General features: G+C 34.8%; 1 protein-coding gene across 11 annotated transcripts in view; it reads left to right on the top strand.

Annotated features, from left to right (window-relative positions):
* Positions 1-17,574, top strand: part of ROCK2 (Rho associated coiled-coil containing protein kinase 2) — a 132,196-nt gene that overhangs the window by 35,851 nt on the left and 78,771 nt on the right. For 10 of the 11 annotated variants that reach the window (XR_015136417.1, XR_015136416.1, XM_086325614.1 and 7 more), the window contains exons 2-3: positions 8,345-8,426; positions 10,392-10,492. Coding sequence is in view for 8 of the 11 variants with exons in the window: in XM_086325614.1 (XP_086181740.1) it covers positions 8,345-8,426; positions 10,392-10,492 (183 nt within the window). In the remaining 3 variants the exon portion in view is untranslated. Of the gene's footprint in view, positions 1-8,344; positions 8,427-10,391; positions 10,493-17,574 lie in introns of those variants that run through there. The other variant, XM_086325615.1, reaches the window with a different exon arrangement.

Genomic DNA, 17,574 nt, shown 5'->3' with positions numbered 1-17,574 from the left:
TGAATTGTGTAAATTATATAAATAATACTAACATACATACCTGCTTTCTTGCTTTAGTAAGTGTAACTTATGTAATATTAGGTATTTTGTATATTATGTATCACTAGTCCTCTTGTTTGATATCTGACTTAATGTTTGAGAACATATTCTATCTATGTAAAATTTTATGGTAGAAACATTAGAGGAATCAAATGAATTTGACAAATTCTGTACTTAAAGAATTTACAGCTAATAGATGTGATAAGCAGTGTATAGAGAAATATTTTAAGTAAAAAGTCATGTGTTCATTGAAGAACATGTGATGTGTCAAAGTTCAGAAGATGGAAAATTTTTATCCTGGCATATCAAGGAAGAAGGTTTCATGGAAATAAGTACCATTTGAACTGGTCTTGAAGCAGAGATAAGATTTGGCAAATAGAGATGATCATGCAAAACATTTTCTTATGCTTAGCACTCAGTCATGGTACATGGTTGACAAGTTATTAGTAAGTTTTGAATGTTCTATGGTGAAAGACTGATATAAGCAAACTTATGAGGGTAGAAAGATCAGTGTGAAAATTTTGTTGGTCTAGGTGATGTTATCAAATAGAGATAATGTGAACCAAATATAAAATTTAAGTTTTACTGGTGGTGGTTTAGTCACTAAGTTATGTCCGATTCTTGCGACCCCATGGACTGTAGCCTGTCAGGCTGCTCTGTCCATGAGATTCTCCAGGCAAGAATACTGGAGTGGGTTGCCATTTCCTTCTCCAGGGGATCTTCCCAACCCAGGAATAGAACCTGGGTCTCCTGCATTGCAGGCAGATTCTTTCCCAACTGAGCTTAAGGGAAGCCCAAATTTTACTGGTAGCCATATTTTAAAAATGGAAAGATTAAATTAATGTTAATAATATATTTATTCCAGTATAACCCAAATATAATTTTAGCATGTAATCAATATTAAAAATTATTAATGAAGATACTTTACATTCTCTTTTTGGTACTAAGTCTTTGAAATCCAGTTTGTATTTTATATTTACAGCATATCTCAATTTAGGCTATCACATTTCAAGTGCTCAATAGCCATGCATAGCCAGTGACTTCTATATTGGACAGTACAAATCTAGAGCAAATAAGAATGAAAAGTAGTAGAATAATGGGAAATAAGATTGGAGAAGGTTAGTGGGCCCAGGTGACAAAGAATTTTCTATGCTAATTAAAGGTTTAGACTTTTTTTCTAAGCATTTGTAAGCTGTCGAATAATTTTAAGGAGGGTGTGAAAGGTACATACAGATTTAAATTTCAGAAAGATTGACTGCTCCGTAGTAGATTGGAGAGGGGCAGGAGCAGTGGGTGATTAAAGGCAAGAAAACTAATTAGTAGGTAATAAATCAGAATCTGAGCAAAACACAGTGGGCAATGGAACGGAGAAGGGCGCACCTGTGAGACCTTAAAGCTAGTAGTATCAGCCATACAGAGGGAATGACCTGATGTGAGGGAGCACGAAAAGAATTTCTGAATCAGACTAACATAAAAGGGACTGCTTATTAGAAACAGAGTAGACAACTTTTGAGTGAGAAAATATGAATTGTTTTGGATATGTTAAAATGTTTACTTTAAGAATAATAAAAAAATCCTGATGTTTAAGGAATTTGTCTTCTCTAAATTTTAATCTTGTATTCCTTCAGTAGAATAGTTTTGAAATATTTTCAGGTATTCTTTTTTTATAATTTGTGTACATGTTTTAAGAGACTATGTACATAATAAAATACACATAAAACGAGTTCAAAAGTAAAAGCTAAATATATAAGCGTATTTGTGAGATAATTTTATGACACTGCAAAAAGTTTTCTAAGTTAAAAGTATTTAATTGCATTAAAAATTTTGGCTTCATGTTGGTACAGTGAATTGATGATTGGGTTTGAAGTTCAATTTATTTTGCTACTGGGTTTTTAAGGACTATGACAGGATATTTTAAATTTCACAAAGATATGGATACAAATAGAAGAAGCACGACGCATTAGTGGCTGCAGTTATTAAGTCACAATACTCATTTTCCGGTTTTGCCTACCAGTTACACTACTCATTGATTGTTGGAATTTGGTTAGTAAATTTCTGTTTTCTCTGATAGGAGGCTAGTTGTTGAAAACAAATCAGAAATAATTTATTTTTATATTTAAACACACGGCTGAACATCTTTAACTGGGTCAGAAAATTATGTTTGCAAGTTTTAAAAACATGGATGTGAAAGTTGAAAAAAACAATTTTAATAGACCAAGCATCTTATTATTTGTAAAATTCACATATGGATGGAACCATTTCCAGACATATTCTTTTCAAAAACACTCCTTTCCATAGCAAGAATTTCTTCTAGAGAGAAAGTTTTTCTTCTTTTCTCACTTGCTCTCAAGAAAATAGATTTTAGGGGTTTTTTTCTTTTTTTTTTTACCATATTTTCATACACTTCAGCCATTAAAAAATTCCAGGGTTTCCCAGTGGTGTCTGAATTAAAAAAAAAATTTTTTTTTGATGTGAAAGAAACGAACAAAAAGTTATTTTTTATTTTAGTAAAAAAGTTAATAATTAAAAAACTAATTAAAACTAAAATACAGGAGACTTTCAAACATTTATCCTTAAATTTAATGAAAATTGGTTAAGTGCTGGGTAGAACACAGGTAAATATTATGCAAATAATTATAGAGATTTTTTTTCATAGTCCTGTTGTTTAGGTTTTAAATTGGGGTGGCTTTGGCTTTGTTTTGTCATTAACATGAAATATGAATTCTTGAAAAGCTTGTGTCCTGCAGAAACCATGTACCATAACTAACTGGGCTTATGAGAATAATAGAGTAGGAACAGACTGTGTAGAACCTGTACACATTTTAATTAAAATGCTAACAAAAATATTTCAAATAGCAATAATTAACAGTCACAGATATTTGAGTATCTGCAACCTTAAACCCTGAGGCTTAAGCTTTTTTCTTTGAGATTTATGTCTTCTCAGCTTTTTCATCTGCACTTGCAAACTTACTAGATAGCTTAATGTCATGAGTGTAAGAGTTTTTGAAGCTGCTGTTTATTTGTACTTCAGTAAGGCATTTCTCGGAGAAGGCAGTGGCACCCCACTCCAGTACTTTTGCCTGGAAAATCCCATGGATGGAAGAGCCTGGTGGGCTGCAGTCCACGGGGTCGCTAAGAGTCGGACACGACTGAGCGACTTCACTTTCACTTTTCACTTTCATGCATTAGAGGAGGAAATGGCAGCCCACTCCAGTGTTCTTGCCTGGAGAATCCCAGGGATGGCGGAGCCTGGTGGGCTGCCGTCTATGGGGTTGCACAGAGTCGGACATGATTGAAATGACTTAGCAGTAGCAGCAGCAAGGCATTTCTACATGATTTTTGGCTTTTTTCTTAATGTCATCCTATATTGCTAAGGCTTTCGGTTTTAATTTGAGAAAGCTTGCCTATCATTTAAAAACGTTACCAACCTGGAAAAAATCACATATTTTACTTAATATTTGAATTATTTCCTTGTTTTCCACTTGCATATAGGATAATTTATGTTACAGAAATTCAGATGATAGCAGTACATATTTATAATGATTATGGATGTAGCACCATATTTCAAATAGCCTTTAGATAATTTTTAACTTTGTGGGTGGTGATATGATTAGCTTGCATTGTTTTTAGCCTCATAATTTGGGCAGTAAGAGCTTATATAAGAAGTAGGTGAGTTATTAAACTGCCTTTTTTTTCCCCCCAGTTTGTACAAATTGCATTTTGGTATTATCTTAAATCTGTAATTATATCCATTATAGTCACTTTAAAAAGTTTTATTGAGGTATAATTGATATACAATAAATTGTATATAATTAAATTGTACAATTTGACTTTGGCATATGTCTGCACTCCAAAGTGGAATGCTTTTTAATCTGCTTGGTAACCTTTCTACTAGTAAATTAAAAAAAAAAAAATCTGGGTACATGTAAGCTGTAGTATGTCACAATTCAATGAAAGCTAACAAGAGTGAGATGTTGCTGAAAACCCCCTTGTTAAACAAAAACATTTTAAGGTTAAATATGCAAAATTGTAATATTTTCTTCTTGCACTTCAGTGGATCATCTTATTCCCATTGAGTACCTTTACTCAACTTGGGCGATTTCTGAGGTCTATTGGATATTTGGTGGGTCCTTGCATATAGATTCTGGGTCTCAGGTAGAAGTAGATAGAGGTATTGGCCATAGAAAATGGTTTTCAGGATAAAGTTCAGATACGTGTTTGTTTCGTTAACTTCTCCCATTGAGTGTGGTGGTGTGGGTTAGTCACTAAGTCATGTCCGACTCTTGTAGTCTCATGGACTGTGGCCTGCCAGGCTCCTCTGGTCTATAGGATTCTCCAGGCAAGAATACTGGAGTGGGTTTCCATTTCCTTCTCCAGGGGAATCTTCCTGACCCAGGAATCGAACTCCGGTCTCCTGCATTGCAGGCAGATTCTTTACCAACTGAGCTATGAGGGAAGCAAGCCCCCCACTGAGTGTAGGAGAAATTATGGCTATTTGTGAGTTCCAGCTAAGGATGATTTTATGTTCAGTATTTTTAAGTAATTTTCATTTTCTTTTTAAACCAGTGATATGAGTGTGTCTAAATTGATTGACAAGAGATTCTTATTCCTACTTGGCTGTTGTCCAGTCACTCAGTCATGTGTGACTCTATGACTCCATGGACAGCAGCACACCAGACTAACCCTGTCCTTCATTATCTCCTGGAGTTTGCTCAAACTCATGCCCATTGAATCGGTGATGCCATCCAACCGTCTCATCCTCTGTTGCCCCTTTCTCCTGCCCTCAGTCTTTCCCAGCAATAGTGTCTTTACCAGTGAGTCAGCTCTTGGCATCAGGTGGACAAAGTATTGGAGCTTCAGCTTCCTCATCAGTCCTTCCAATGAATATTCAGGGTTGATTTCCTTTAGGATTGATCTCCTTGCTGTCCAGGGGACCCTCGAGTCTTCTCCAGCACCATAGTTTGGAAGCATCAGTTTTGGGGCACTCTTTACGGTCTTTACGGTCTTTACTTCTTTACGGTCCAGCTCTCATATCTGTACATGACTACTGGAAAAACCACAGCTTGGACTATACAGACCTTTGTCAGTCAAGTGATGTCTCTGCTTTTTAATTATGCTATCTAGGTTTGTCATAGCCTTCCTTCTAAGGAGCAAGCATCTTTTAATTTCATGGCAGCAGTCACTGTCCACAGTGATTTTGGAGCCCAGGAAAATAAAGTCTCTCACTGTAATAAGAAAGATTGAATGTTGACTTGTACCTTTTTATTCAGAAAGATAATAGGATAAATCACTTTTCTCCCTTGCCTTCCTTTGTTGCTAACTTTCTGCATGCAGACAATTTAAGTCAGTACTGGAGCTGATTCCCATATTTTTAGCCAGAGATATTAGAAATATGGGAGATCTGGTAAGTGGGCAAGCTCTGAGGGCTTAGTTTAAGATTTATTTGAAAGCTGTGTCTGATCTTCCTCCTTATGCAGTTTCATATAAAAGTTAGGCAGTAAGATTTTTTTTTTTTTAATGTCTTTTAGGAGTTGGAGCTGGGGTTTTTCGCTCCAGTTACTGTTTTCCTGGTAATCAATCTTGGGGAAACATTTTGTCCGTTAGGTTCTTTTAATTCTCAGTCTTTGGTCTTACTGCTCTCTGCACTGAAATCCAGTAGATCTTTGCAACTTTAGCTTCTACTCACTGTTTGGTATTTTTCTTTCTCATTCTTGAATATTTTGTGGTGATGGTGTTTTTTTTTCCCCTTTCAGTGGGGCTACAACTTTTAAATCTCTCCTGTCATTTCTGTGCATTTGAAAGTAGGGAAAGAGACAAATAGTGTTAATTTTCTTCATTGCTTTGAAGTTTTGGTTGTAGGCTTTTCCTTAATATGTTTTATTTTTTAAAGTTTCTGTATCTCAGTTTTAGTATCACTTTCTAAGAATCAGTGTTGAAATAAAAAAAAATTACCTCCTAAGGTTTCTATGAAACTGCTTAATGAGGATGGTCATAGACATAGGGTTTTAATCAAGTCTGGAGCTAATCCAGCAACTTGATATCAATTTCGTATACTGAAAATACTGGTATCTTTTAATAATTCAGTATTTGTTTTCTTAAAAATAGTACTAAATTGAATAAGTTTCAAGCGTAGAAATTTATAAATAGAAGTATAAATGTAAATATATTTACCCCTGCATTATCTTCTGATGTAAATTATTAGCAAATTAACCTATTAGTATTATTCAAAAATAAATGCTACCAAAAAAAAAACCTTAATGTGCAAATGAAATAGTATTTGATCTTTAAAAAATGGTTTACAAAAACGAAATAGTATTACCATTGAGTTGAGCCACTGCTCAAGTGTTCCAACTGCTGAAAAAGCTCTGAGTCTACACTAGTGGAAGATACTATGGGGAAATATTTATGAACTATTTCTAGTTTTTTTTTTTCTATTTATTTATTCTTTATGGAACTCCATCTCTCTATGATGACTTTTGGGGAGGCTGGAAGGTAAGCAAGGATTCAGTCCTTTTACTGATTCAAGCTGTAATTTTGTCTCAAAGAAAGTTTTCTTTTGTCTTCATTATATGTACATGGAGATGGTATGAAGTGTACAAACGTTGTTTCTTGGGAAAGTCTGAACTAGAGGAGAATATTCTTGTTAATAGAAGCTTCTGCCTGTCAATTTAAATGTTTTCTCCTTTGTGGAGATTAATGGAGGTCCTACAGTAGAGGACCTTTCAAATGAACGTACCCTTTTTGATTTGAAATGTTAACACAGAGTATAAATCTGGATATATCTAAAAATATGTGATTCACATTTTGCGTTTTAAACTTACTAAAATATCAAAATTATACCAACAAAGATATATTGATATTTTGGTACTTATAAATAGCCTCATATGCTAAAATGCTAGTATGAAAAGTAGTTCAGCTATCCTTGAGAGGGAATTTGTGGGTTGAGGATGGAGGAAGGGTGTCAAAATGTGAATGTAACAGTCCCAACTTGATTAGAAGTTGTATATTAATTTTTAATGTATTTTTTTCTTTCAGTTGAAGAGAATCACTATCGTTTCAGTGTATGTGCATTAATGATATTAGTGGGGTGTAGATAATGTTCATTGTGATTAAAAATATTTATAGCTTACTGTTAACACCTCTACACCATTCTCTATAGAATATTTTCACAAAGTGTTGACATGTTTCTTAACAGAAATTGAAAATATGAAATATTACTTGTAAATATAATATGTGCAGTTTTTCTAGAATTAGTAAAGTAAAAATTCAAGTTTCCTTTCTAAGTTTTGCATGTGATTGTCCCCACATTTTCTTTCTACTCAGATCCTTAAAATCTCTCTATACTGTTTCGTTTCCTGAAATCCTTTAGTTTCCTTCTTTACCTTTCCAAGCTTCCACTGGTGGTTGAGAAAAGGGAGATGAGTTAAGTATATTGAACTTCTAAAACTTAGGAAGTATTTTGCTACATCATTTTCTAATAGCAAGACCTTGGGAATGCCAAAGTGGCTTAATCTTTCTAAACTTTGTTTCCTTTTTAAATGAGAATATGTCTTTTTCTGCCTTCCTCAGAGTTACTCGGGGATGAAGCAATATATGCACTAGTGTTTTATAAATACTGTTTCCTTCATAAGCATATCCCCTCCATTGAGTAATTTGAGACTTGGTTTGTTTCTTATTAGTTTTTTTCACTCCCACCAAGTTACATATATGTACTGTTTCCTATTTTGCTTATAAATTTAATTCATTATTGTGGAAAGTCTAGAAAATACAGAAAACTTAAAGAAAAAAAATAGAAACCTGACCATGCCTCATCCTGTTTTCATGTTTTTAAGGGAAATTTAGTTTTGAACCTCACTTTCCTGAGGGTAAGGATAGTTAGTGTCTCACTTATTTTTAGATTTTCTGTTCTTTCCATGTACTAGGCATACAATGCTTGTTGAATGAATGGGAACTAAAACTTATTCTAGGTGTGTTTCTTAAAGTCAAAAGCTTTGTAAAACTTTACTGGACATTCGAAGAGAGAAAAAACATCTGACTCACAAGAAATAATAGTGGATGCACATTTTAAAATGACCTTTTTCTATTGGCTAAAAGTACAGTGGAAAATATGATAGGATCAACCCTAATATTCTCTGGCAGAAGTTAGGAAACTATTTAAAGCTATTGGACTGGGCAATTTCATATCAAAGTGGATTGACATTTATTTAATAGTGAGAGTAGCACAGTAAAATTTAAAGGCTTTTTGTCTTGAATGCTTGAAAATTGTAATAACTTTTTTTCCCTCTGTTTATTTTTTGTTAAACAGGATGGCTTAAATTCTTTGGTCCTTGATTTGGATTTTCCTGCTTTGAGGAAAAACAAAAATATAGATAATTTCTTAAATAGATGTAAGTATGTGTAAACTTCATATGTGATCACATAACTCTACTTTTGATGAGAGATTTATATTTAATATCATTACAGTCCACAAACTTTTAAATTATTAAACAAATATTTTCAGTTTGCAATTTGATGTATTTAAATACTAATATTCTTTATTTTCAAAGCAAAATTGAAAAACCAATTAAAGTATGTGAAATAGATAAAGTTCAAAATTTTGTATAAATTAAGGCTATTTAAGGGAATACTAGACTACCTGACCTGCCTCCTGAGAAGCCTGTATACAGGTCAGGAAGCAACAGTTAGAACTGGACATGGAACAACAGACTGGTTCCAAATAGGAAAAGGAGTACATCAAGGCTGTATATTGTCACCCTGCTTATTTAACTTATATGCAGAGTACGTCATGAGAAACGCTGAGCTGGATGAAGCACAAGCTGGAATCAAGATTGCCCAGGAGAAATATCAATCACCTCAGATATGCAGATGACACCACTCTTATGGCAGAAAGTGAAGAACTAAAGAGTCTCTTGATGAAAGTGAAAGAGGAGAGCTCAACATTCAGAAAACTAAGATCATGGCATCTGCCATTTCATGGCAAATAGATGGGAAAACAATGGAAAGAGGGACAGACTTTTATTTTCTTGGGCTCCAAAATCTCTGCAGATGGTGACTGCAGCAATAAAATTAAAAAGATGCTTGGAAGAAAAGCTACGACCAACCTAGATAGCATATTAAAAAGTAGAGACATTACTTTGCGAGAATGGTCCATCTAGTTCAAGCTATGATTTTTCCAGTTGTCATGTATGGATGTGAGAGTTGGGCTATAAAGAAAGCTGAGCACTGAAGAATTGATGCTTTTAAACTATGGTGTTGGAGAAGACCCTTGAGAGTCCCTTGGACTGTAAGGAGATCCAGCCAGTCAATCCCAAAGGAAATCAGTCCTGAATATTCATTGGAAGGACTGATGCTGAAGCTGTAGCTCCAATCCTTTGGCCACCTGATGCGAAGAACTGACTTATTGGAAAAGACACTGATGCTGGGAAAGATTGAAGGCAGGAGGAGAAGGGGATGACAGACGAGGAGATGGTTGATGGCATCACTGACTCAATGGTCATGAGTTTGAGCAAGCTCCAGGAGTTGGTGATGGACAGGGAAGCCTAGTGTGCTGTAATCCATGGGCTCGCAATCAGACATGACTGAGACTGAACTAAACTGAAGACTTAGCTTTACATTGCCCAGAAGACTTAATGAGCTTTATGTTTGTATAAATGTAGACATTTCAGTCTCGTTAAAGAAGGATAATGTGATAACAATTATTGCCATAAATGTGGTAACTTTTAATAACTTTTAATATTTACCAGTATTGATGTTGCAGTGAAGTTGTGAATGAATTGAATTCTGAGAATTAGAAATTCTCAAAATAATTGTGTACACTTCATGTGAACACAGTAAGCTTTTTAATTTGGAATTATCAGAGTCTGGGCTATTTTCCTAATTAAAAACTTACCTATAGTTATCAAATCTACAGTATGTAATTAATGTTTTTCAAAGAAATACGCTACCAGAATTCATTATGAAGACCAACCTTGTATAACTTTATAGCAGCTTTCTGCCATGATTTAGAGTGTACTCCAGGGTTGATGACCCAAGCATCACAGTTTGGGTCATCACATGCTTGGGTCATCACAGTTTCAGCTGTCACCTAACTTGCTATACAACAGACTCAGAAACAGCATTGCTTAATTACTGCTTTTTTGGTAGTCTTATACGTGTTAAGCCATAGAGTTTTCATCCTTCAACGTAAAGTTTATGTGTCTTAGACTTTTAACAACAGCATTTAAAAACTGATAGATTTAGCTGAAAACTAAACCCAGTCTTTGAAATACAAATTTGTTTAACAGTATGGTAATTATTTTAAAATGTTGTTTATAAATATGGTGATTGATGTTATGGTGATCTTTTTATTGTAGATGAGAAAATTGTGAAAAAGATTAGAGGTTTACAGATGAAGGCAGAAGACTACGATGTTGTAAAAGTTATCGGAAGAGGTGCTTTTGGTGAAGTCCAGTTGGTAAGAATTTGTTTTGTTCTTTTTATTATTTGTTTTGATGACATGATTTTGTGAAACATTTGTCAGTGGCCCTAGAGTGAATCTTATTTTTGTGTCCAACCATGTCAGAAAATTAGCTTTATGAGTTTCATCATTTCATCTCTTAAGTGCATCAGTATCTTCATCCATGAAAGGAGATGCTGCTGCTGCTGCTGCTAAGTCGCTTCAGTCGTGTCCGACTCTGTGTGACCCCATGGACTGCAGCCCACCAGGCTTCTCCATCCATGGGATTCTCCAGGCGAGAACACTGGAGTGGGTCGCCATTTCCTTCTCCGTGAAAGGAGATAATTATACTCTAAATACCAGCTATTGTACAGCTCTAAAACACTGGGATTTAGAATAAGGCCAAGTTGGCTTCACACATGATCTGCTTAGCAGTTAATATTCTTTCAAAACTACTGTGTTTTTATTATGTTCAGGTTCATAATATCTCTGCCTAATTAACTGAATTTAATATGAAAAACCCAACAAAGGCATTTTAATATTTGAAAGAAAATGTAAAATTTGCCTTTGCAGGGCAAAATGATAGCACTTAGAAATACTTACAAATGTTTGCAGACATTTCAGACATTTTATTTATATTATTATATGAGGAACAGTAATGTAATATTTTCTTTTTTCATCACCTGAATATGGAACTTCTCTTTTTCTTATAGTTAAACTATAAGAGTCAAATTCTTTTTTTAACTTAACAGTGCTTTATTCTCCTTGATGGAGCACCGAGAAAAACTGTGTGCTAGCATAGGTTTCTCTAGGAATAAGTCATGACAGAGTAACCTGTGTCTTTTTCTTTTATTCCTTGTGTCTTTGAGAGGCTTATTGAATTTGTAGATCAAGATAGTGCAATAGATGTAGTATATATCTGTAAGATATTTGAAAAGTTTGACATACTTGTGAATATGTGGAGAAGTATCAATGAATAAGCATATGGATAGAGAGCTTTAAAACTAAAGTTAATAACTGTTGAAGGCATGAATGGTTCCTTGGACACAGATCCCCAAGGACAGTTTTTAGAATTCTTTCCTGTCCTATTAAACATTTTATTAATGACTTATATTGAGGCAGTAGTGACAGGTTGAATAACTTTGTAGATGAGTTAAAACTGGAGTATGAGGATGATTTTAGAAGATGAGCCAAACCCCAGAAATCATCAACTGGGGAGATAATTAGCCAAATAGAATAAATGAAACTTAACCAGAATAATTACCTGTACTTGGATATGAAGAATTCAAGGAATAGATTGCTAAACAGTATATTGAAGAATGATTATTCTTGAATGTAAACAAGGCAAAAACCATTGGTGATATGGGTACCCAAAATAGTAAAGTTTGGACTTCTTTAATAAATTTCTAAGATAATACAGATAGGTTTTCTCTAATTTGAGGTGATTGGGCCATACCTGAATATTTAATTCACTCTAGGTGGCCTGTTGCCTTGTTTTAAAAGACATGTTGATGGAGAGTATCAAGGAACAAATAATGCTCAGGGACTTGAAATAATGCCACCTAGGGTATTATTGAAGGAATCGAGATGTTGATTTGGAGTCGATTTTAGGAATGGGCTGCCTTGGAAAGTAAAGAGGTTTTGTTTTTGTTCTTAGTAGAAGTGCTGAAGCTTTAGCTAGCAGAATGCTCTAGTGGGTAGGGTGGAAGATTAAGTTACATGACAGTTCATATGAAAGTTTCTAGAAGAGAGGGAAATTATAAAGTAGTTGAATCTTAGCTCTACCATGGCCTAACTCAAAAGACCATGAGTACAGGCAGATTTCTCAATCACTCTGAATTCCAATCTGTAGAATGCTGATAGTAATACCTGTGTCATGGAGGTCATTATAGGAAAACTAAGTGAATTTAAAAAGTAAGCCTGGTTGTAGTAGTCTCTGAGTGTTAACCGTTGTCATTATTTGCTATTTGATATAGAAGTCGTACCACATGTATTTGAAATAGGCACATTGTTTCTTCATGCTGTATGATTATGGAAGAGACCCTAGAATTTGACGTTGTATTTTTGGAGAGAAATATGACAGACCTTGACTTGTCATGTTTTTGTGACAGGGTGGTCATTGTTCTGTGTTAGATTAATGTGATCATTAAAATTTAATATGTTAAAGACGTCTTCTATTTTTGTTGTTAATTTCCAGCCTGTATTTCATTTGGCCACAAAATATGCAGAAGCAAAGTTAAATTTTTTAAAAAATGAAAATTATTTTAATATTCCATTAATCTGATGACCTGACCTGAGAGCTTGTACATGTTTGTTTTGGATTTAGTTCTTGGTTGTTACCTTAAGCAGGGACTCTTCAAAAGAAGGGTGAGAATAAAAAGGAAAAGTCCAGGTGCTTTCCCCATTGCCTTTTGAAGTTGATTTGTATGTTGTAATAAATTAGGCAGATGTGTAGGGATGTTCCATGTTTGGCATATTTTTATGATTATGTTTTTCAGTCATCTGAAGAAAGTTTTACAGTAGTGGGTGCAACTGTATCTTCCCTTGTGAAATGCTTTTTCTGGTCAAGTTAAAAATACATTATCACAGAGGATGTACCATTCAGTTTCTACAAAAATTCTCATTGTAAAAGTAACTCTGGTATGTTACAGCAGCTATTCCATAGTGTAAGAGCTAGAGTCAGGCTGCTTAAAGTTGAATTCTGACTCTTTCACTGACTAGCTGTGACGTCAGACAAATTACTTAATCTCTCTATGCCTTAAATTTCTAATCTGTTAATGAAGATAACAATAGCATCTATGCCACATGGGATTACATGGAAGTAGTAAATGTGACAGTATATATAAAGCATTTGGGACAGTTCCTGGATTATAGTAAATACTTAGTAAACATTAGCAGTTAATTATCAGATAAATAATGGCACATTTATCTGTATCTATCAATGAAATATTTAATCAGGATCTGTTATGTTCCAGGAGCTGTGCTAGCCTCTAAAGATGTAATAGAATAACCGCTCAATCATGTCCAACTACTTGCGACCCCATGGATTGGGTCCTCTGTCTATGGAATTTTCCAGGCAAGAATACTGGAGTGGGTAGCCATTCCCTTCTCCAGGGCATCTTCCTGACCCAGGGATCGAACCCATGTCTCTCACACTGCATGCAGATTCTTCATGGTCTGAGCCACCAGGGAAGCCCCCTTGCCATCTGAACCACCAGCGAAGCCCCAAAGATACAGTAAGATAGCCTCTTGCAAAGAGTTGGAAGCGACTGAAGTGACTTAGACGCGCGCGTGCGCACGCACACACACACATACACACACACACACACACACACACACAATCTTGCTGAGAGTGGTAGTTTTGTGCAAGAGATGAAGAATTTTACTTTAAACAGGTAAAATATTTTTAGATTATGATAAATGATATGAAGGAAAAGATCTGTATGTTACGAAAGAGGGTAATGGCGGAATGTGCCTTATTCACATTGGGAGGTTGGGAATGCCCTTGCTGTGAGAAAGTGACAATTAAGTTAAAGGGGTTGGCCATGTGAAGAAGTGTGGATGGAATAGGAGTCAAAATACAGAGGGAGTACTTGTGAAAGTGGCATAAATCAGGAAAGTGACAAGTCATTTTACTTGTTTGGGTGTAGATTTCCTCATCAGAAGAGGCATTTTTTTGTGGGTTGAAAAGTTCTATAATCCCAGGAAGGCAGAATTTATCTTGTTGTCTTATGGTTTTTTTTCCCCTATCTACCTAGATGTACATTTAACTTCTGTTTTTATATCATGAAAGTTGGTAACAATAAATGATTTTATGTATAAAATCCTTATTGTTTTTGGATTCTATTCTTTTGGAATATTTTATTGCATCTAACTTTTATGGAACATAATATGATTCAGTATAGTATATTGATTAAGAGCATGGACTCTGGAGTGAGACTTCTCAACTACCCACCCTCTTTGTGACTCTGTATTCTCAGTTGTAAAAAGAAGATAATAATAGTTCATTATTTATAGAGTGCTATGAGTGTTAAATGTGCTAATATATGGAAAAGATCTAGAATAGTGTCTGACACATAGTAAATAGGTAATAGATTTGTAGGATAAAATTGGAGCCTTCCTGGAAAGCAGTTAAGTTCCTTTTAAAGACTCCTATACTCATTTCTTTTTAAAAGTTTGTTTATTTTTGGCTGTTCTGGGTCTTTGTTGCTCTGTGGCCTTTTCTCTAGTTGTGGTGAGCAGGAGCTACTTTCTAGGGGCAGTCCTCCGGCTTCTCATTTTGGTGGCTTCTTTTATTGTGGAGCATGGGCTCTAGGGCTTGATTCCCAGGCTCTAGAGAGCACAGGCTCAGTAGTTGCGGTGCACGGACTTAGGTGCTCTGACATGTGAAATCTTTCCCGGATCAGGGATCGAACCCATGTCCTCTGCATTGGCAGGCAGATTCTTTACCACTGAACCATCCGGGAAGCCCTACTCATTTCACATATTGGCTTAACAAAGCATGTTTTTATAATTAAGATAGTTTAATGTTCAATTTTAATAGATATTTTTGCAGAAAGTACTCTGGTACTGTGGAAAAAAGAGTCAAGGTCATCCACTTTTGTTTCAATTCTATGGTACATAGGATTCCTGTCATCAGAGCTTTCATTTATCTTTGGCACTAATAATAGGACTTTTATAAGATTTTTTTGTGAGTACTAAATTATATTATACATATGTGGTACTTATCATGGACCTGGCACATTGTAGATATCCAGTAAATATCAGCTGTTGTCATTATTGTGACTTCTCCATTAAGATGTATCACAGACATCTAAAATGTGAATTAGAATCCTTGATTCCTTGTCTAGCTTTGCTCTTCCTCACCAAATCTGTTCCTTCTCTTACTTTCCCATCTTAATAAATAAATGGCTTTAGCATCAACCCAGTTGGTGCTCATACCCCAAAATTGGGGTCATTATTGATTTCTCTTCCCCTTATTTCTTATATTTAATTTTTCGGTAAGTCCTGCTCATAATATTTCTCTATAGTCTCTCCACTTTTGGGGAATATTCACCTTTCTCCAAGATACTTTGTCAAGTATTAGGGCCTGCTTTGTTCCTGCTTTGTTTTTTACTTCTGCTAATAGTTTCACTGTTGTACTATTGATTTTGGATTGGGAAGTGCTGATGGAGAAAATACCAAGACTATGCTTATTAAATCTTCTGCAAATTCATGCCACCTAAGCTCAGCTGACCCCTTGTGACTCTTTGGCAGACTGTTTTCCCCATATTTCATATCATTGTATTTTCACATACCACTCTCTCCCCCAACTTGGGTATAATAGAATCAACTGTAGGGCTTTTCTAACATACATGTTTTGCTTCATTCTGTTTTCTTTATTTCCCCACTTCTCCATGATGAGATATATGAAAAATAGGGAGTATAGATCTGTCTAATATGAACTGATACTAAATTGATGCTTCTAAAATGTATTCATTGTACATATCTTGGTATTTTATAGCTCCCTTATCTACTGAATGAAGCAGGAAGTGTTCATCCTGGCTATTTAGGCTCTCTTTGAAGGCATCAATTAATCTTTTATACTCTTATTTTCCATTATGCTGTTCACTCTGTACACTCAAGGCTGATATGAGATGAGGATTTTTTTTTTTTTAAATCTCCTACTGACTTGCTTTTAATTTAAATGATTTTAAACTAAACTTTTAATGTGGAACCAACCAGAAAGAAAGAGCATATGGGAAATGATTCTCTAATACTTGACAGATTTTTTAGTCCTCTTTGGGAATAAAACAGTCTCCTCTCTAGTTAGAAGGTTATTTCTGATTTGTTAAAATTATCTCCCTCCTTCCATCTACAATGGAAACCTCAGTGGCACAGAATAACTATTCCAGATCTGTCAAATAGATGCATTGAGTCTTACTGTAAAAAAAATCTAAGTTTTACATTAGAAATAAATTTTAAAGCCTCAAATGGGAAATTTTGGTGAGAATGATTTTCAAAAGTTTTTGTCTATAAGTGTTCTAGGACCTCAAGGTCTATTTTAGGATTTTTCCAAGCATGTCTCTAGCTACACTTAAGAATGCTTCATCTACTTAAAGTTTTTTTAAAAAGTATATATTAGCTATGGAAAACATAAATATAAGAAAATAAAAATCTCTCAGAATTCCATCAGCCGAAATAAAACTGTTAACTGTTTTGACCATTGTTATCTTATTTTTTAACTTTTTTTTTCTCTATTTATATAGTCATTGCACTTATCCACTTTTAAAATTAGAAACAAGAAATATAGTATTCTTTTCACTAACAAATAGAAATATTGGAAGAAAAGCGACATTTTTGTCCTTTAGGTAACCATAGATTAGTGACATAGGGGAGACATGTAAAGCTTCATAATAGAATGAACTGAGTTCCATTTGGCTATGGTGGAATTAGTTAACATTTTTGTGGACTATGTTCTGTGTGCTAAGTGTTTATATTCATTATCTTATTTTATCTTTGCAACAATTCTGTGAGATTCTTAAGTAGATGAATTCACCGAACTTTAGAGAGGTTAAGTGAGTTGGCCACATCGTTCATAAATAGCTGGGAGTTTTGCCCAGGTTTGTTGACATCTGTGTCCATGCTTTTAAGCAGTACTCTCTGCACAGTGCGATAATGAATCACCAGTGTATCTGACTGTTTATCCATCCATATGGAATAAAGGAGAAAGAGAACAAAGGGGAATGTACACAGTTGCTAAGGGAGATTATAATAGAATCATTCAGAAGGAGATATCCTCACAAGGAAGGTCAGTGGAAACCAGCTTTCCTAAAATAACAATGCTTTATTGTAGTACTTTGTAATACTAGTACCAATGTATTTTAAGGTATGAGGCAGACATTTGGCATGAATACAACTATAGCCGCTTAATGTTTGTCCTGTAGATCAAGTCAAAGTCTACAAGCCAGTGGTTTCTGTCTCATGTGCTGTGAGCCTGTAAAGTGTCCTAAAGTGTCCTTAGATGAAATTCAGGCCTCATTAACTAGTGTCTAACCAAGTTTTCTTTATTTACTAAAAGTTTTATAGATCTTATATAGCTATAATTTTGTTAAATTTGT

The sequence above is a fragment of the Bos grunniens genome, chromosome 11 (genome assembly GCF_055505025.1).
Source record: "Bos grunniens cultivar Pamir isolate PY7600 chromosome 11, Bosgru_T2T1.0, whole genome shotgun sequence".
In the NCBI taxonomy this organism is placed as follows: domain Eukaryota; kingdom Metazoa; phylum Chordata; class Mammalia; order Artiodactyla; family Bovidae; genus Bos; species Bos grunniens.
The sequence above is the reverse complement of the archived record's forward strand: the minus strand, read 5'-3'. Positions and strand labels throughout refer to the sequence as shown.